The sequence below is a fragment of the Excalfactoria chinensis genome, chromosome 26 (assembly GCF_039878825.1).
Source record: "Excalfactoria chinensis isolate bCotChi1 chromosome 26, bCotChi1.hap2, whole genome shotgun sequence".
In the NCBI taxonomy this organism is placed as follows: domain Eukaryota; kingdom Metazoa; phylum Chordata; class Aves; order Galliformes; family Phasianidae; genus Excalfactoria; species Excalfactoria chinensis.
The window spans coordinates 1,457,296-1,477,096 of record NC_092850.1 but is presented as its reverse complement, the minus strand read 5'-3'; the positions used below and the strand labels follow the sequence as shown (position 1 = coordinate 1,477,096).

The following is a 19,801-nucleotide window of genomic DNA, read 5'->3' as shown; positions in this document are numbered from 1 at the left end:
TAGAGCAGGTGGATGCCAGGACACCTGCCTTTATTTCCCTGCATTTTTCAATTATCTCTCTCCAGGTAACTCAGCTCCGAGGCTAACAGGAAAAAAATGAAACTAAGAACCTCCTGTCCATCTGCTGTGAGCCCTGAGCATCACAGCCCCACCTCCAAAGTGACCGGAGGCACCATCTCTCTCTAAATTTAGCCTGAGATTGCGTCAGGAGCAAGAGGGAGGTGAAGTTAACATGGCACAAGCCTCTTTTTCCAGCAGGGGAACCTTCATGGTTAGGCAGAGACTTAAGAGAAATGAATGGCATCGCTCCAGGGTGGCAGGAACCCACGTGGGTGGGTGAGTTTTGGTAACACGCAGAGTAAAGGGTGTCGTATGACTGGTCCTAAACAGGAAAAGCTTCCAGGAAAGCACGTGCTGCTCCCCATGTCCTGCCTGCAGGTAGTGCTGTGTGTCAGAGGTGATGCTTGTCCCGGATGGCAGCTGGGGTTGTGACCACCTGAAGCCATTCTTTCTCCAAGGGGTTTGAATCATCTTCTGCTTGCAGGGATGGTGAATTGCTGTGGTTTTCACCTTCTGAGAGCCATGCTGGGCTCTGTCAGGGTGCCACTATGGACAACCCAACGTGGCCCTGACCCAGCAGAGGATGCAGCCACGCTCCTGCAGGACCCATCCAGGCAGAGGAAGCTGTGAAGGATGCAGGTGTTGCTGATCACTGTTGCCTTCCCCAACTGTGCCCCCTATTGCAGAGGACAGTTGTGTGTCAATGCAGAGCGGGGAGGTCCTGGGCCCCTTCTGCTTTACCGAGGCCTATTTTTAAAAGTGAGGTGGTCTCTCCTCCAAAGGCTTGTTAATGCCCCATTAACATTGTTATACAAAACAGCAGCACGCCATTTAATTAGGAAAAATACTACTAACCTCTACCATATGTTGCTCTTCTCCTCGTATTTGCATTTGAAAGTCCAGCTGAATTTCAATGTGAAACTGGATTTTATCCAAGTGATGAATGGCCTGAGAGGCAGTGGGAAGATGGATGTGCCTCCCTATCAAATGTCGTGGGGTTTGTATTTTCCTCTTTGGAAAAGAAAGAAATGAGAGCAGGGGATGCCTCCATCCCTCCTTGTACAGCCATTCAACCTGCTCACACCTTTCCTCCCATACATTGCATGGCTGTGTGCTGGTTCTGCATCCCCCAAGCCTGAAGGGAAGGGATGTATTTCAGGTAGTGCTGCTCTCCTGTAGGCTTTGCCATCTCCTTGGTTGACCATGCTGAGCAGTGGCTTTGGTTGTCCTCTGAGCTCTTTTGCTCACAGCAAGCTCAGCATCACCTCTCGGTAGCTCTCAGTAACCTTTACTTTGCCTACTTACAGTAACCTTTACTTCGCCTACCTGGCAATAAAAAAAAGAAGAAAACCACCTTAAAACTGAGCTCCTATCCTGCTTGTTTTACACCATCTCAGATCTTCCACGCGGGTGCTGTGGGGCTCTGACTTTTGTTCTCCTTTCCCCTGGGCCTCTCAGGTCAGCTCAGCCTTTTAAGACAGTTTAGGTTGGATTTTGTTGCTGTTGTCGTGTTCGTGCAGCTGAAGCAAAGTGATTGCATTTCCAGATTAGGGTGATGGAATAACAAGTCAGGAAGCTCTTTTTGAACCGTGCTGTGTTGGGGTTGGGTTGTTTTTTTTTTCCCCCCCCCTCTTATGTTAAAAAAAAGGAAGGTTTGTCACTTCCGAATGATCCAGGTCACTGGTTGGGATGATCTCTGCCTTGGCACGAGTGTTCCTTGCCACCATAGCTGTGCCTGCAGCACCCTGTTGGGTCCCCAAAAGGACCAGGGCTCAGCGACTGCAATGCCAAATGGCTCACATCCATCCCCAATGCTCCATGCCATCCCTTCTCCCATCCCTTCCTTGGGCTGCCCCAGCTCCTCTCATCCATTGCTTCACTCCCAGTCTGCAGATTGGAAAACAGACCCCAGCATCCTCACCGGATCGTCTCGCAATGGCGACTTCCTTCCTAAAAAGAGGAGGATGTTTGTGGACTTGGTGACTTGCCATTCTTTATTCCCCCCCCCCCCATTGCATCGCTCTCTTGCTTTGCAGGGATTATCACCTCTCGCTTCGTGTTCCCAGTAAGCCAAAGTGCCAGCACAGAGCTCACCCCGGCCCTGCAGCATTTGCCCTTCTTTGGCTCTGCATTAAGGAGGCTGTGAGTCACCGCAGAGCGATAGTTACCCCGTTCCCATCTCGCCTTCGTGTTGTGTAGCCAGCAGGATTATTTATAACTTAGCCAGCATCCCGAGTCTATTGTTTCAGCAAAGAGCAGCAATGACTCGATGACTTCCTGAGGTTTTTTGGTTGTTGGGTTTTTGTTGTTTTTTTTTTTTTTGCTTGGCTTTTTCTGTTGTTGTTGTTGTTGGTTTTTTTTTTACCACCCCCTCATTTTTATTTTTTTCAATCTGCTTTTCCTTCCAACTATTATATTCGCCAGTTGGATCCTTTCCCTGCTCCCCCCCCCCCCCCCAACATCTTCCCTTCCTCATTGTGCATTCGTGCCGCTGACGATCGTGCTCCGATGTTGCTTTAACCCTAAAAGTGGGGTTTGTGCCCAGGGGGGCGCATTGAGAAGCTCCTGCTGCCTGTTTTACAGCCCTAATCCCCCCCTGGTTTGAGCACAGCCCCGTCCCAGTGCCTTCCCCAGGAGCACAATGGGGGCAGAACAGCTGAAGATAGAACAGCTTCAGCCTTGTGGTCAAGCAGAGATCCTGCGTGGGTCCTCTCGGTTTCTGTTAGCTCAGAACTCAAAACTGAGCCTTTGATTTATTTTTAAGCCTCTGTTTCTGGCCAAGGTGCCCGCAGAGCCTTTGCTTTCCCTCTCTTTGCAGCCCCAATGGACCCTTCCCAATGGGCCATGCCATAACCCAGCCCCAAATCTGGGGGCTGATGACAGAGATGCTGCTTTCCTGGTGATGCTCTCGTGGTGCTGCCTGGCCCTGTGCAAAAAAAAACCATGAACTTGGTCCAAATGGAGCCTCACAGCTCTGGAAATGCTGCTTGGATGTGGGGAAAGAAGTGGTGAATTCTGTCCTGTGGGGTTTCTGTGCTCTTTGTGGCTGAACTGTTGGTAAGAGCTTCTCCAACATCAGGTGGGTTTGGATTGTGCAGAGCCAGATGGGGATCCAGGAGGGTCCTTGCATGCAGCTGTGTTGCTTTGCTTCTCCACTGAGTCTTTGGAATGGGGTTCCCCGAGGCAGAGCAGCACCTCTATGCTGGCTCCATCCCACCCCACAGCAATGGGAGCTCAGTGTGAGCATCGCTGCCTCTTCCAGCCCTTCTGGGTCAGCTCCGAAATAGAGAACAAGCCCTTCACCTCAACTTCATCCTTTTCAAAGCGCTGTGGTTTTATTTTTTGTTCCGTTTCCTTTAAATAATGTTCCACGTAGTTGAAACCTTAAGGCTGGTGGGGTTTTTTTTTTTGTTGTTGTCGCTGTTTGTTTTTAACCCCAAATGAGATAACTGAAAGATGAACGTATGACACTGTGGTTCGGATGGCAGAGCTGAGCATATTCTATGCTGGGAAGTGAAGGGCTCTCCAGCCCATGATGGAGAAGGTGGTGGCAGAGCTGGGTTGTGGTCCATGCAGGATATTCATCTTTGCATTGTGCCATAAGGCTGCGTCAGCTCCGGGCTCTGCCGTTGCACTTCCAGCACTGCCTTAATTTTAGGGCAAGTCTCTCTATAGGTACAATAGCTCGAAACAGTTTTATTCCCTGGAGAGAGAGAGAGAGAGGCTTTGAGGTTTGAACATTTATAAAACACGCTTTGAGATCCGCAGATAAAGGAGAACAAGACAATAAGCAGCGAGCTGAGCCGTGCCAGACAAATCCCCCATATCACCACAACAGAACCGGGCAGGATGGGGTGGGGATGGCTTTTGTTAGAGGGCAAACAGCCTCTCCAAAGCTGCCATGTGGACGTGATCGGAGGGGTGCAGCCAAGGCCTGACCTTGGCCATTCACAGAGCTGGTGCCAAGGGGGATCACAGCTGTGGGTAAGGGCGCTTTGAGCTTTACCCTGCGCTTCCCATTGCCCCGGGGTGCTCTCTGTTTTGCTCCATGCTCTCAACTCCCCAGGCAGGGCATCATAAACCCCCACCCCCCCCCCTTGGTAAACTTAATCCACGCCATAAACCTCGTTAACTTTCTTTTAAGTGCCTCTGCCTGTCCTCAGAGTGAACTCTGCCGTCCCCAAACAAAGGCAGTGGGCAGGACAGGGGCGGCCGGAGGAGGAGCAGCAGCAGCACAGGGATGGGATGCTGAGCTCAGGGCTGCAGCTGTGCTGTGGACATGGCAGCGCTGCACAGGGGTAGGTGCCCACCAGCATTGGGCAGCACGGGGATTTGGCTTGGGGGTAGGATGGAATCATTCCCAGTGCATCAGCTGGAAGGGATCGGGAGGTGGGAGGGAGTAGGTGATGTGCTGTGCCCACTGCTGGGTCCTGTGCTGCTTTGGGAGCAGGATGCAAGAGTTCTCATCTTTTTCTATTGCTTTCCTGCCTTCTTCTGTAGCGTAAATCCCTTAAGACTGCTAACAGAGAGGTGCTGAGGGCGGCACAGTGCTTGGCTGGATGCTGACCCTGCAGCACAGCGGGGGCTCCTGGCTGCCTGCAGACCCTGACCCGTGCTTGGTGGGAGCAGTGGGAGGCACATCTCATGCTGCAAGGGACTGCAGTGTGGTTTTGTTTCAGCTGGCTTTAGAAAGGAACCCAACCCCTGGCTGGCTGTGATGTGTGGCAGCATCTGGAGGGTGTGCGGTGCGGATGAGGCTGGGCTGCTGCTTGCACAGGTTTGCAGAACAGGGGGGTGAAACTAAGCAACATTGAGCAATAGATCAGTGCCTGCCCAAAGGTGGCATCGAGTGGGGTCAGAGCAATGGAATCTGCTTTCAGATCTGCATGTGGTTCCCAAGGAGCTGGTGAGGGGATGCCTGGGTTGCACCCAGGGAATGGTGTGAGATGGTCTGCGGGGACAAGTGCTGCTCGTTCCTGGACCTGTAGGAGCCGTGCCACACACTGAGTGCCATCTGCTGGCACCTCCCCGTGTGCCCAGGGACAGTGAGGGCTCAGGGACAGCAGAGGTGACTTGTGAAGCAGGGGGGCTCCTTTGGGAAGCTGTAGTGTAGGACTGATGTCCCACCGAGCTTGGGGCAATGAGTCTTCACCATGAGCTTAATGCAGAGCCGGTTGTGTTCAGGTGAGCTTTCCCTGTGTCCCTTTGGCTTTAGGGGCAGAAGTGGAACGTGGGACGCGGAGTGTGGTTATGCCAAGATGTGGATTCTTAGCAGGGGAAGGGACAGATGAACATCTTGAAGTATTTATATTTAAAGGAGGGGTGTGTGTGTGGGGGGGGGGGGGGGGGGGGGATAAAAAGCCATGGTTCTTGGAAACGGTGCTTCTTAGTAGCAAGGAGATCAAACGCAGCCCCTTTTTTAATGCAATTTAAATAATCGATGGTATATTCAATTACCGAAATATTTGGCAGAGCTCTAAATAGGTCACATCTGTCCTTAAACTCTTCTGAAGGTAAATATCTCTCACTGTGATGCCTGAGCTCTGCTGGAATTGGTGCCCAGAGGGGACACTCCTTGGCTACATATGGGGTTACCCCCCAAATCCTGAGCCTTGTGAGTTGCTTTGGGATCCCAGAAACCCAGGAACGGCTGTTGGGTGTGTTTTGTGGATCCCAGAAACCTGGGCATGTGTATTTGGGATATAGAAGGTTGCAATGCTGTATTTGCAGCGCCGTGTTGTTCCAGAGTGATGGGTGCGCAGCTGCTGCTGTGGGAGCAATTTGGGGGTCCAGTGGGGAGCCCCACGTTCAGCCACATCCTTTTGGATAAGGAGAAGGGGGGGGGGGGGGAAAGAAGAAGCTTTGTTGTGGCGACGGCGGTCTTGAAGCAATTTGCAAACAAAAGCTGGAGCTCAGGGCTCAGCTCGGCCCCAGGCAGGTGGTGTGGAGAACACTTTGTTTGGGAAAGTTTTCCTCATTGTGTCGAACAATTCTTCTTCGCTGAGCCTTCCTGTGGGCTGAATCATCGGGGCCAGAGAGATCGCGTCGGCTCCGTGCCTGTTGCATCCTGTGCGGGTCGGGGCATCCTGAATGGGGCTGAGGGTGTGCAGGGTTAGGGGCTGGGGATGCATGGTTGGGGTCTGGGGGTGCAAGGTTGGGGCTGAGGGTGTGCAGGGTTAGGGGCTGGGGTTGCATGGTTGGGGTCTGGGGGTGCAAGGTTGGGGCTGAGGGTGTGCAGGGTTAGGGGCTGGGGATGCATGGTTGGGTCTGGGGGTGCAAGGTTGGGGCTGAGGGCTCAGGGTTAGGGGCTGGGGTTGCATGGTTGGGTCTGGGGGTGCAAGGTTGGGGCTGAGGGCTCAGGGTTAGGGGCTGGGGATGCATGATTGGGGTCTGGGGGTGCAAGGTTGGAGCTGAGGGCTCAGGGTTAGGGGCTGGGGTTGCATGGTTAGGGTCTGGGGGTGCAGTGTTGGGGACCAGTGGTGCAGAATGGCAGCCCTATGGGACCCCTGTAAGGAGAAGCTCCTGCTTGCTCCTTCCCCTCATCCCTCCTCTCCCCCCCTAACACACTCTCACTAAAGATATAATCTGTTTCTTCCCTTCTTACTCCATGGAAGCTGATGGGGTGCACTGCTGCATCCTTAGCTGCAGGGAGTACACTCATAGATAAGCCTTCTCCCTAAATAGGAGACCCTCAGAAACCCCCAAGGCCACACCAGTGTGTGCACCAATGGTCCACATTATTTGGAGATGGGCCTCAATTTGTCTGATTTTTAACCACTGCAACGCTGGCACCACTCTGGGGACTCATCCCAGGGGGACACCAAGGATCCCTTCTCCTTCAATGTCCCTCTGATGGTCGGGTGGCACCAAATGGGCACTTGGGTTCTGTTCTACTCCGCAGGCCATGGAGGGCGAGTGGGAGAAGCTTTCCACCCCTCCCCTGCAACAAGAGGTAGTTTCACCTCCACCGCCCTCATTCGGTTTTACATTGCAAATGAAACAATGCTTGGAAAGATGCAAATGGGAGTGGAAACAGAGGTTAAAAACTCATCGCTAAAATAGCTTGGGTTGGGTGCATTTGGTGTCTGTTTGTGTCTCCAAAACCCACCGTTGTCTGCAGGATCCAAAAGGTCGACCTGCTCCTTCCCATGGAACACACAGCCATTAGATTTCATCCCCGGGGCTCAGCAAAATGAATTCTGTCTTTGGGCAGCCGTGATGTGTCCGCATCTTTCATTGCAACTTGGTGGTGAAGCAAATGAGCTGGAAAAAGGCTGCAGGTTTCCTCCTTTGCCCAGAGCTCTCTGTTTAATGGGATATAACGCCTTGCTGTATGAATAAGCATCGATCTGCTGAATTTGAATTGTTTCGTGGTCACAAACACGGTGGTGGTGTTGAATGCAAGGGATGAGGAAGATGTAGAGTGGTTCTCAGTGGAGATGAGGGGACATGGGTATGGTCCTCCTAGAGAGGCTAGGGATGAAGGTCGGGTCTTTGTGGAGAGGTTGGGACAAGGGACACGTGCAGGTTTGTCCCTTGAGCTGCTGGCCTTTGGGAGGCACCGAGTGGATCAGGAGGCTCCATGTTGTCCTCCATCCCCTTTCCATGTTGTCCTCCGTCCCCTTCCCATGTTGTCCTCCATCCCCTTTCCATGTTGTCCTCCGTCCCCTTTCCATGTTGTCCTCCGTCCCCTTTCCATGTTGTCCTCCGTCCCCTTTCCATGTTGTCCTCCGTCCCCTTTCCATGTTGTCCTCCATCCCCTTTCATGCCACTCCTTTGTGGTGTTGTTTGGCCACGGCTGGCCCTTTGTTTTTACAGCTGCTGGAAGTGTTTTGGGCTGGAAGGTTTATTTTCTTCCCTTTGCTTGTCGTCACAGGTTTGTTTTCTTTCTCCCCGCGGCATCTCTTGGCCGTGCTGGGCTCTGGGAAGCCCAGCTCTGTTAGGGAGGCCCACAGGTCTCACTGCTTTCACTCGGTCTCATTGGCTGTCATTCTGTCCATGGAATGACCCCTCCTCTGGGCAGAAGGGCCACGCTGCAGCATTTTCCCACCACTGCAATGAATTAGGGCTGAGCTGTGGGCAGGCTCACTCTGCTCCCCGTTACCTCTGTGTGACTGGGTCCCCCATCCCTCCTCTTGGTTCCATCACCACCTCCCAGACCATCTTCCAAAAGACCGTGAGTATTGCAGTGCCTTTTTTTCCCTTCTCTTTCTGCCTTTGTTCTGTCTATAGGTTTCATTTCTCTCCTGCTTTGTCTCCATACTCATCCCTTGCCCAGAGTCAATGGGACGTGCATCGCTTTCCTTGCCCTATGTGGTACCTCTCCCATTTTTCCCCAACCCCAAATCTTTCCTACAGCCTTTCTCCCATTGTGGACCAGGCAGAAACTGCTGAACCAGAACCCAGTGCCAGAGCAGCTGCTGAGCACAGGAATTAACGAGCACCGAAATGGTGGCATCAGCTCTTTTCTTTAAATCCAAATGATCCCTGAGTATTCCTATGGGGAGAGGGGGGGGGGACGGGACACCAGTCATCCCCTCTGGGTAGGGGGGTGGCTTTGGATTCTTGGGGCTTTCACCATCCCAACTAAAGAGCTAAAGAGGAAGGTTTGGGTAGCCCCCAAATCTGTTCTTTGGGAGAGTGATGGGTGTTGATTCACACTCATCCCCAGCGATGGGTTTGGGGATCGTGGATGGGACCCCCAGGCAGTGGGGACCCCATGTCTTCCCCTCCCACTGCATATAGGACCTCTGAAGCCAAAACGTGGATGATTTGGGGCAATGCAGAGATAGCACCAGGCATCCCCTTGGGCCAGGAGCAGCTTTGAATACTTGGGGCTTTCATCATCCCAACTAAAGAGACAGAGGGGGAAGGTTGGGAAGCCCCAGGTCTATGGTTTGGGGGGGAGTAGATCTCAGATCTGTGTTGATTTGCATCATCCCATCTAACATCCCTCTGTAAGGCAATCCCCAGCGGTGGCTTTGGGGACTGACATTTTACTTCCCACTGGGGACCCCAAGCTTTCCTCTCTCCCTTTGCATATGGGACTTCTGCAGCCAAAACGTGATCATTTTAAGGCAGCATAGGATGTGAATGGGAGCTGAGCGTCCCGAGCTGCCCTCCAGGTGTTGAGCACTGCTCACCCTGGGTTTATTTTGTATATTGGGAGACGGAATTGTTTTGTCCAACGCCGGGAAAGGGAAGTGAACACATTGTATGGTCCCATCCACAATCCACGTCCTGTAAACAGCCCACGACCGCCTTCCCTTCCAACCTGTTTGTTCCTCTGCGGGGACGGATGGGGCTGGTAAATAAACAGGGATGTAGGGCTCTCCCCCTGTGGGGGCTTCCCCAGGATCCATCCCATGGCTCCATGATGCAGCTATGGGATTTGTTTCTGCTGCCGGGGACAAAACAGCCCCTCCGGTTCGCCTGGGCCTTAAAGCTAATTACCAGTCGACTAATTTTATTGATTTCAAATCCCTTTTAGCAGAGATTTTGCTGCAGGGCTGATCGCCAGAGCGATTAGGACGCAAAGCAGCTTAATTTGGAAGTGTTTATCAAGCAGCCTTCTGTCACCTCTGCTTCAAATCAAATGAGGGTGGAGCACCGGGGCTCTCCTGCTGGCATCCCACCTCCATCCATCCACCCCTGGATGCGAAGCCACCATCCTATCCCAATGCAAAGCCACCAGTGCTCTCCAATTGTGCTCTGAAAGGCTTCAGGTCGGGCTCAGAGTGGATGAATTCCTTGTATCCACCCCGAGAGCTCGGAGCAGTCGTTGTCTATCAGCTCTTCTGTGCCACAGAAATCGTAAAGGATAAAAAAAAAACCCCACGACTGTCTGACAGCTACATCTTATTCTATTAGTACGTTTTAATTAGAACACGAGCAAGAAATGCGTTATGAATATTCATGCCCAGGGTTATTAAAATGCACAATTAATCTGCGCGCTTTTTAATAACTGTATTAATGGAGAGAAGGAGGTGCAGCTCCTGTTTTCCACTTGTTTTCCGAATTGTCAAGCGTGCCCCAACCTGCTCGGCTGCAGAAATGAAGCAGCTGCACGCAACGTGTGTGTGGGTGTCTTGAGCACCCCACACTTGGGGGGGGGGGTGAGCACTGCAAAGCTATGGGGCTGCACTGTGCCCCGTTGCAGCCGTGCTGCAGTCTCTCGCTTGCTTTGGATTCGTGTTGTTTTGTTCTTGTGATGATGCTGGATGGGTTTTATTTCTGCCCGGAGCAGGTGGGTGCTGTTCCAGAAGCACCTGCTTTTGGCTGACCTTTGGGATGCTCGTGGATGCAGCAGAGGGTTTTTGCTGCCAAATTGTAGCTCCTTGCTGATAGGAAGGGATGGAAGAGCAGCCTGGTGATGAGCGTGGGGCAGCTTCCTGCACCTGAATTCTCCCACCAGCTGCAGGCTGCAGCGGGGCACTCTGCACACACGTTCTGGTTATGGGGTGAGACCTTCTGCCAGCCCCACGCTGGCTATGGGGCAGCTGTTGGGTTCTTTCAGACCCTTGTGCTGCCCATGAGCTGTGTGCTCTGTTTGCTGGCTGGGAAGCAAAGCAAAAGCCTCTCTGTGTTAATCATAGAATGGATTGGATTGGAAGGGACCCTAAAGATCATTACGTTCCCACCCCCCTGACACAGGAGGGGCCACCAGCCTCCACATCTGGTACTTATCCAGGCTGCCCAGGGCTCCATCAACTCGAACCCCTCCAGGGATGGGGCATTTACAGCCTCTCTGGGCAGCTGTATCTCGCTGTAAAGAACATCCCTCCCACCTAAACCTTCCCTCCTTGAGCTTAAAGCCATTCCCCTTTCTCCTATCGCTCTCTACCCGTGTAAAAAGTGGATTTCCCCGATGCATCAAGGTGATAAAGGGACTTTGGAGAGGTACCCAATGCCCAGAGGCACCTGAGCCCCTCAGGCTCAGCTTAGGGCAGCAGGATGCTGCTCCCCCCCTTCCTTGGGACACCCTAGATGGGAATATTTCATTTTCTTTTTATAGGATCTTCAGGCAAGAAATTCATGGTGAGTTTCCAGGCACCCAAAGTCATGTAGGGCCCCATTGGTGGGGATGGTGCCATGCAAGCTTGGCACTGTCCTCGTGTCCCCAGCATGTGAGAGCCAAGCAAAGGGAAGGAGCAGCTCCGCTTCCTGATCTCCACTGGTGTTTGCGGGGTATGCAGATGAATTGCTTTAGAAAAACACATTAGCAAAGCAAAAGTTTATTCTAGGAAGTAGGAGGTGGGAGAATTGGCAGTAATTCTCCCTAGTATCCAAGGTATTATTAGAGGCTTATCCCTGCTCTGCACAGTAATCACATTGGAAATTTTTGATTAGAAAACAAAATCTAAATGAGAAGTATGAATATTCATTAGGTGTGGAGATTAATATGCATAATTATGCAAATTAGACAGCAATTAAACACCAATTCTCTGGGGAAATGATTAACACAAAGGCACAGAAATAGAAGGATGTAATTTGAAAGAAGTTTCTGGTTAAATGAACAGTAAGGGGAGCGGAGGAGACAAATACCCGCCGTGTTTGCCATAATAATCAGCTCTGCTAAAATGAAATGGGAGCCTGCCCACCCCGGCTGCACCCCATGGACCCCCCCAAACCCCACAGCTCTTGGGGTCCCAATGGAGAGAATGGGAGGTGTGTGTGGTCATAAGGACGGGATGGGGCTCAGGGCATGAGCTCACACCTTGCTGAGGCTTTGCAGCCCAAGGTGCAGCCTGAGAGGAGCTGGCAGCAGATGAAAGGAAACCAGTTCCTACCACGAGAGCGCTGCAAAAGCCTCCTCTTGGTTCGCTGCCATTATGGACTGAACCACCGTGTTGAGAGAGCAGAGGGGCTTTTGGAGGGCTGAAAACAACACAGGTGAGAGCGTGCTGCGCACAGCCCAGTGATGCCATCCCCCCTCACCTGCAGGAACACAGCAGCTTCAAGCCAAAATAGCCACAAAACCACTGTGAGCCCCAATAACGTGCCCTCAGCCTCCCATTGAGGCTGTTGGATGTTGAAGCGCTGAGCGCCAGGCAGATCTTTGCACACTGTTCCCTACAAGCAGAAATCAGCAGCGGGGTGGTGGCAGTCGGTTCTTCGTTCGCAACGGTCTCGGAATGAAGCAGGGTTGCTCTGTTTGTTTCTCCTCTTCCCGCTGTGTTTTGAAGCGTTTCCAAACCTGATGTGGGATTTGCTTTGAAGCAAGTGGGATAAACTCCCAGCAGAGGTGGGAAGGTGGGGATGGAGAGGAGAGGATGACGGGGTCGTGCCGAGTGGAAGTGGTTTATTAATGAAAATATTGTTTTGTTTGTAGAAGGAAGAGTTAATTTTGCGAGAACACCTTTGAGGCTTTGCTGATAAAGCAAAGAGTAACCTTTGTTCTTCCTGTTTTTCTGTAGGTTTGGATGAAAGACCGGGATCAGGTTCCTGGGGAACGGGAGATCAAAACAGCTCCACGTTTGACCAAGGAAGGGTAAGGATGGAGCACAAACACCGAGCTCAAAGGAAAATAAACGGGGCCTCTGCCTTGCCTTTCAGAGCATGCATTTGTGCCCAGGGCAGCCCTGACCTCAGAAATGCCCTTTTTTGCCCCATTTAGGCCATGTTTCTGTTCTTGGAAGGGAGTCAGCAGGCAGAGGGGAGCCTACCTCTCCTCCAAACACTCATGCAGCCCTTCACTCCTCCTTCTCCCCTCTCCCTGTGCTCAGATTTGGGCATGGGGAGAAGCAGGTTTATTACAATGGGGTGGGTGAGGTCTCCAAATGGAGATGGAGTTGGGGAGCACTGGGAAGGCTTCAGCATGAAGCAGCAGAAACTGAACAGTATAGAGCTGGGGCCCGAGGAGGAGAAGAGAGAAAAGACATTAACTTAATTGAAATGGTGTTTTTTTGACAGATGCTCATGTTTTAATGGGTTTGTGTGATTCGTTTTCATGATGGCACCGTTCCCTTCCCTTAGGTCAGTGGTGGAGCAGCTCTGTGTCATTTCTCATTTTTATAGAGTTCCTTTTCCCCTCCGCTCCCCCCAATTCACTGGGGGTTTCTGGGGCTCTTTGCTCCTTACCTGGTGGGCACTGAGCTGCTGAGCGAGGGCAGAACCCCATTAGGAGCCACCAGCCTGGGATCCCTGCTTTGGTGCTGTGTCCCCTCCAGATGCCACAGCCTCACTCCCTGCCACAAGGATGGGATCATTTCTCTGTGCCCTGTTTACAAGGTGCTTTTGATTTTGACCCTTCCTGCTGCTCCCTGGCAGCCTGGCCTCTCCAGAGCAGGTCTGTGCGGTGCAACTGATGTGACTCGGTGGCTAACCAGGGCCTTTGGCATCTCCAGGGGGTACCCATCAAGTAGCAGCTTGGGTCTTTTCCCCTTCTGTTGCATCAGGCAGCATCTCACCACATTAAATGGGGCACACATAGGTACGTATCCAATGCTTAGCATCCCCGATGATCGCTGTCTGTGTTGCTTCAGCAGAGCTATGGTGAAGGTCCCCACTACAGCGAGCACCGGGACCTGCCGTCGCACAACAGCTTGTCTTCATCTCCATTCCTGGGACCTGGACTAGTGGGTGAGTGCCTCCTGCTGCCTGACACTGTGGGCTCAAAGCAGGGCTGATCTAACAGCAACACACACTTCCTGGGAGCATTTGCACTGGCCAGCATCACTGCTTCCCCCAGCAGACCTGCTGTTGGAGCTGTGGTTAAAGCAGCTGTTGGCCAGAGAGTCTCATCAGCACTTAACGTGCACGGCAGCCCCTGTATTTATGGGCACAATTATTTTTCCCTGTTTTACGGTAGCACTCGAGAGCAGTAACAGGTTGATTGTGGCTCTACTGGTGCAGGAAGGGCTGAGTTTGCTCTCAAGGAGCTGCTAATCAGGGTTGGTGAGGCATGGAGAGAGGGACAACAGGCACAGCTCATCATTAAGGTCTCACAACAGGCTCATGGGGACTTTACCTTGCAGCCCTGCTGCCCCAGGCATTGTGATCCCTGCAGAGAGCTCCCTGCTCCTGTGGGTGGGATCTGGGGAATCTTGTCTTGTGTTTTGCTCAAGCAGAACACTCTCTGTCCACCTTCTCTGTCCCCTATACCTGGTGGCACAAGGGACAGCACACCTCATCGTGCCCATGACAGTGATCCTGTGTACAACATTTTACCCATCACCCTCTCCCTTGAAGGAGGGATTAAGAGCAAGAAAATATCCATCCTGAAGGACTTAGAGAGCTGTAATGGCATTAGGAATTGGAGTTATTCCTCCCCACCTTTGCCCACACAGTGGTGGGTGGAACCCTCTGATTGGAAGCGGGGGAATGAGGAGGGAGCATTGGGTCTGAAACAGAAAATCCCCACTGGGCACAGAAGTTCCTCCTCTGGAGCAGGTCAGAAAGGGGAAGAAGAGCAGGGTGGCATTGGGAAGCTGCTGTCAGCACGCTTCCTCCTGCCTGTGTTTGGGGCTCACTTTGAGCTCTGCTACATTTGGTTGCCCTTCACCTTGTGAAGATGGCAGAGCGATTCTGAGCAGCTCCCAACTGCTGCCCCTCTGCAAGGGAGGTGATCCCTTCTTGTTTCCTGCCCCACAAGGATGTAAGCAAAGCATAAGAAATGTTTCTTCATAGGCCAGGGGAGCCTTGATGTCATGCAGCACATGTTTGTTGGGGCGTGAGCTGGGGCAGAAACCCTCCCATGCTGGGGGCGAAGGCAGCCCTAAGAGCTTCCAGATGAGAAGGAGCCTGGGGAGGAACATGGAGCTTTGCCTTTGATGTGTGCAGGGAGAAGAGGACACGTTTGGCTTCTACTCAAAGCCAGGGCTCTGGGTGCTTGGCAAGCAGCGTGGCTGCCAAGCTGGCTGCTCCCTGGCACGTGGAACTGGAGCCTCTGTGCCTCAATGGGTGACATTGGGTGACATCCTCCAACTGCTACCGAGCACCACGCTTGGCACCAACACCCTGCACTGCCCCCTCGAGTGCTGGCAATGCCCCTGGTTCCAGGCAGAGCACTCCGAGCCACACCACCAAACCATGAGTTGGGAAAGAGCAGACAGGAGGGGTGGGGGCCTCCTGCCAGTTCAAAGTCACTTTTGTTCCTAAAATTGAACGTGGCTGAAGGAGAAAACACCAACCCCAGGAGCAGGTTCCAAGATAAATACGTAGGTTTTGCTTCGCCTCTGCGCTCTTGCACTAAGAACGGCAGCGTGGAAGAAGACCACAGGTGGGGTTTTCTCTTCCTCTTTACCAAACTGCTGCCGAAAACTTTCTCAAGTGGCAAAAAATCTTCAAGGGAAGATGAGAGGGAAGGGAAAAAAAAAGAAACCCAGCCCAATCTTTTTTGCATAGGATTGCAATGGCAGAGTGGGAGGGAAGTGTGAGCTTTGGAGATGGCACCTCTCTGTCACTCCCTGCTTTCCCAAAAGGTCCCCCCGGGTGGCACGAGGTGGTGGGTGAGGAGGGATTTTTTTTGTTGTTTTAAATCACCCATCTTACAAAAATCAATCATTCTTTCACCATTCCCTTTCAGATGGCTGGGAGGGGGGGGGGGGGGCATTGCTTTAAACAGGAGGGAAACTGATAAGCCGGAACAGATTTCTTTCTAGTCATTATTTCTAGTAATTAGCTTCTTTGCAGAGGGGTGTCTCAAATCTTGTGGTGCACGTTGGGAGCTGTTGTGGGTTCTCTTCTTCCTGGACAGTGCTTTTAATCCTCCTGCAGACAGGGCTGGGTGCAGCTCCCCTGGTTTTTGTTAAACATATTCCTACCTCCTTCCTATTCCAGCCTGGGCTTTGCCTCTCCTTCCTCCCCAGGATGAGCTGTGATGGAGTTAACAGGGCTGGGGCAGGCAGGGGGTGGGAGCTGGGGCTGGGGTGATGCTGGGAGCCCTGGGAGGTACCTGGGTGCCCAGGGGCTGTTGGCTAAATCTATGGGTACGTTGGGTCTTCTTCCCTTGCATGTCTGTCACTGGAGTTTGTCTTGGGGGGAGAAAAGGCAAACCCACAACTCTGCTTAACCCTGGATGTTGGAGGGGAGGTGCTGGTGCTCATCCCAGTGTCCTCCCCACAAAAAGGGATCCTGATGTAATGATTTATTGCCCAACTTTCCATACTATCTGTCCACCTGAACGCTGTCAGAGTAGCAGGATTCGGTCATTTGGAGATGGCATTTGGGGACATTCCTGTCACATTGCCCAGAGCTCTGTTTTCATCCCAGTCTGTGCTCTCTGGTTGGAACTTCGTCCCCATTTCCTGCCCAGAACCTCCAGGCTCTGCCAAACCCCAGAGCCTAGAAATCTGCCATCTCTCCAAAGTTTGGCCTTCCTCAGCATCCACCATCCCTCCTTCTCTGCCATCCCTCCCTCTGCCATCCCTCCCTCTTCCATCCCTCCAGCCTCATTTTCCTACCAAACTAAATCTACAGTCTCAGCAGCCGAGATTTGCTCCTCTTTCTGCATTATCCCAGTGCTGGGTTGAGGGCTGCCTCTCCCTCTGAAGTTCCTCCTACCCTCACACCGCTGCTGATCAAAGCATGCAGCAGATTGCTGGTACCAGGCACGCTTTGCTTCTGACATGAATCAAACGAGGCACAAAAGAACAAACATCAGATGAAAAAGCAGCAGGTTTGGGGAGAGGCACTGAGCGCAGACTTGATGCTTGCAGTTGTCATATGGCTGTTCTGCTTTCCCGTGGTGGGTTTGGGATCGGGGTGCCGTTGGGTGGGTGGGAGCAGTGATGGGTTTGCAGTGCAGAGGGCTGGGATTGCCCTGGTTTCCCTCTGGTTTGGGAGCAGCCGTGATCCTCCCCCCGCCGCCCCCCAGTGCCACAACCTGCTGAGCTATTTGTGTCACACCACAGCAAATATAGCTGCTAAGCTCTTTGAGAAATTAGGTCATTTAAGAGATCTGTCCTCTGACATCCTGACCTTTGTTTACTTAATGTTTAAGCCTCTGCAGCAAGGCTGTGGCAGGGCCCAGCATGTCTGCCCATTGGGATGGAGGGAGCAGGGCCGGGTTGGACTCACCCCATCCCTTTGGGGCTCTCAGGTTTGGCTGTGCAGCTCCGGGACCGCTCAGAAGATTGGGCTGAGCTCACCATGCCTGCATTGCAATCAGTGCTGGGGGCTGCAAACTGAGCAGCCCATCACGTTCCCATCACTGGGGGCGACTCGGGGCAGTTTTCTCCCCATCATCTTCAGCTGCTCCCCAGGAGCTCTCAGCAGGGTTTGTGGCCCCGGTGTCGCCCCGGTGCATTAGCCTGTATCTGAGGGCTTTGGGTTAAGCAGATTGGTCAAATCCTTCCCTGCTGGTTTTGCTGGTGTCAGCAGCCTGGAGGCAGGATTGAATAGTGAAGTCAGGATGCCATCACCCCATTTTGGAGAAGGGGTTTTTGGGGTGACCCCATCACCACCAGCTGCATCCATGCGAGCTCACCATCTCCAGTTCCCCAGCAGCACCACTCATAGGCTGTTGCTTTATGATGACCAGGAGTCCCAATCCCCCCACCCCCAGCACCCATGGGTGCTGCGTGCCAGTGTTCTCAGCAGTATGTGGGTATAGGGAGTGCTGGGCATCAATAGAAGGCATCATGGGGAGCGGGTGGCACAGGGCCATGGGGACCCTGTGGGCTGGGGCCAAAGTGAGCAGCGAAGGAACTTTCCCATTGAATCCATTCTCCTTTAGGAAGCTGAACACCCAGCAAATGAAAAAGGAGCAGGAAATAATCCACGAGGGGTGGGAGCTGAGCCCCAGCAAGATGGAGCGTCCCATTGTATGGGAAGCACATGCAGCCTCCTCCTTCCCTCCTGGCTCCGAGTTCTCTCTGCCTCTGCCAAACTCGGAGCTTTATATTATTTAATATGTCTGGAGGTTTGTGTTGTGTTGGGTGGGTGTTTTTTTTTGTGTGTGTGTCTGTGCTGCTCTGGCCTCCAACTGCCAGTTTCCATGGCCACGAGCACTTCCCCGGTTTGGGGTTTTGCTGTTTGTGGACCGAGCCCTGCCTCTCGCACACTTAAAGGCGCTGCTGTGCTCTCATCGAGAGCTGTTCCCTGCTGCTTGCAGGCACAGGGAGCTGCTGCAGAGACGGGGAGGAGGGATGGGTGCAGGGTTCTGCTTCCCCATCACACACAGCATCGTTTCTGTTTCTTCTCCACCGTAGGGAAGAGCGGTGAAAGAGCTTCGTACTCCACGTTTGGAAGAGACGCCGGGATGCCAGGACTGAGCCAGGTAAGGGTAGAACACGGTGAGCTTTATTTGCTGTGTGAGAGCTCAGGGGTGAGCAGTATGTTGGCAGCTCCGGGCACGAGGTCCTGCAAAGCTCAGAAGGGGCTGCACAGTGTGTGCTGGGGGCTCAGGGGAGGAGCTGACAGGGCTGGGATTGGGGTCAGGGGTTCCCCATCTCACTGCCAGCCTTGGCACGGCTGCTCTCTCTGTTCCCATCCCATCTCCGGCACCTCCATCCCTATCGCTTCCATCCATCAGCCCAAGCTGCAAACAAAAGGGAACAAAACCCCTCCTTGGCCAGCACCCCATTGCTTGCCAAAGGGAAGAGCTGTGTCGTGGTTGCTGCGCTGCTGTGCCATCATTTTGCTGGAGGTCGGGCAGCGTTTGGGTCCGTGGCCATTCAGAACCTGTGGCTGATGCTCATCCCTGCAGTCGGGGTTGGGGGGGGGGGGGGACACATAGACAGCTCAGGGCTTGGGGAACAGAGCACGGCGTTGTGGAGGGGCACAGCCCTCCCTCAGCCGGACAGCTTTGCTTTTCTCCATGTCCACACACACATATGACGTGTTTTAATTTTACACCAATTTGTCATAATTTCCTCTTTTTCTGAACTGAGGATGTTTCCTTTGCTGAAACAGCTGTGCTGGCTGCCCGTGCCAGAGTGGATTTAATTTACCACTGAAGCTGCTAAAATAAAAACGGGACAGATGCCAAGCCAGGCTTTTTAATGTGATGGTTTTGCTGGGGTTTTGTTGGAGGGGAGGGGGCTGGGGGGGGAAAGATAGAAGGGAACAGACATGGGGTGGGCAAATGGGGCTGTGCAGGCACATGGGGCCGGATGGGGGTAGTGGTGTGGGATGGAAGCATTTGATGTGGGGGGACACCAAGCCTTCTCATCACAGCGCTGTCTGCAGTTGTTGCTGCTGGCTTCCATTCTGTGGGGTGGGGGGGGGGTGCTGGGGAGGGAGGTTTGACCTGTTTGGATGTTATTGTCCCCAAAACGCCCTCATTGAAGCAGATTTATGGCTGCCTGCTCACCGAGCAACCTCGGGAGGCATCCCCAGGGTGAGGGATGGGGCCGAAAGTTCCCCCTTTCTGGGGCATTTACCCCCAAATCTCAGTGCTCCCGGGGTTACCTGCCCACCGCCATCCCCTCCCATTCTGCTCCTGCTCTCTTCAGCCACGGAGCGTTCAGCACGGAGGTAACATGACCAGTGGAACAGATTGCAGGAATGTCACCAGCTGTGAACACACAAGCTCCTCTTTCCCTCCCCGACCCCTTTTTTGCAGGAAGGCCGCGCTTTAAGAGCGGAGCATTTTTCTTCCCAGCGTCTCAAAAGCTTGAAGCTCTCCTTTCTTTCAACTCAGCCCCTGAAGATGCTTCAAAGGGAGCTTTTGTGGCTCGGAGGCCCTTTGCCATCCTTGTGAATTCCCTATAAAGGCACAGAGCTCGGTCCCAGGGCCGGCAGTGGGGCTGGGTTTCTTGCTGTCTCCCTTGTGCTTCCCAGCGCCCCAAGGTCAGCT

At 53.0% G+C, this 19,801-nt stretch overlaps 1 protein-coding gene across 12 annotated transcripts in view; it reads left to right on the top strand.

The window, feature by feature from the left end:
- Window positions 1-19,801, top strand: part of TCF3 (transcription factor 3) — a 54,617-nt gene that overhangs the window by 15,849 nt on the left and 18,967 nt on the right. For 4 of the 12 annotated variants that reach the window (XR_011905876.1, XR_011905877.1, XM_072357704.1 and 1 more), the window contains exons 4-6: window positions 12,477-12,550; window positions 13,545-13,641; window positions 18,213-18,280. Coding sequence is in view for 6 of the 12 variants with exons in the window: in XM_072357704.1 (XP_072213805.1) it covers window positions 12,477-12,550; window positions 13,545-13,641; window positions 18,213-18,280 (239 nt within the window). In the remaining 6 variants the exon portion in view is untranslated. Of the gene's footprint in view, window positions 1-4,287; window positions 4,359-7,992; window positions 8,237-12,476; window positions 12,551-13,544; window positions 13,642-18,103; window positions 18,281-19,801 lie in introns of those variants that run through there. The other 8 variants (XR_011905880.1, XM_072357705.1, XR_011905878.1 and 5 more) reach the window with 6 other exon arrangements.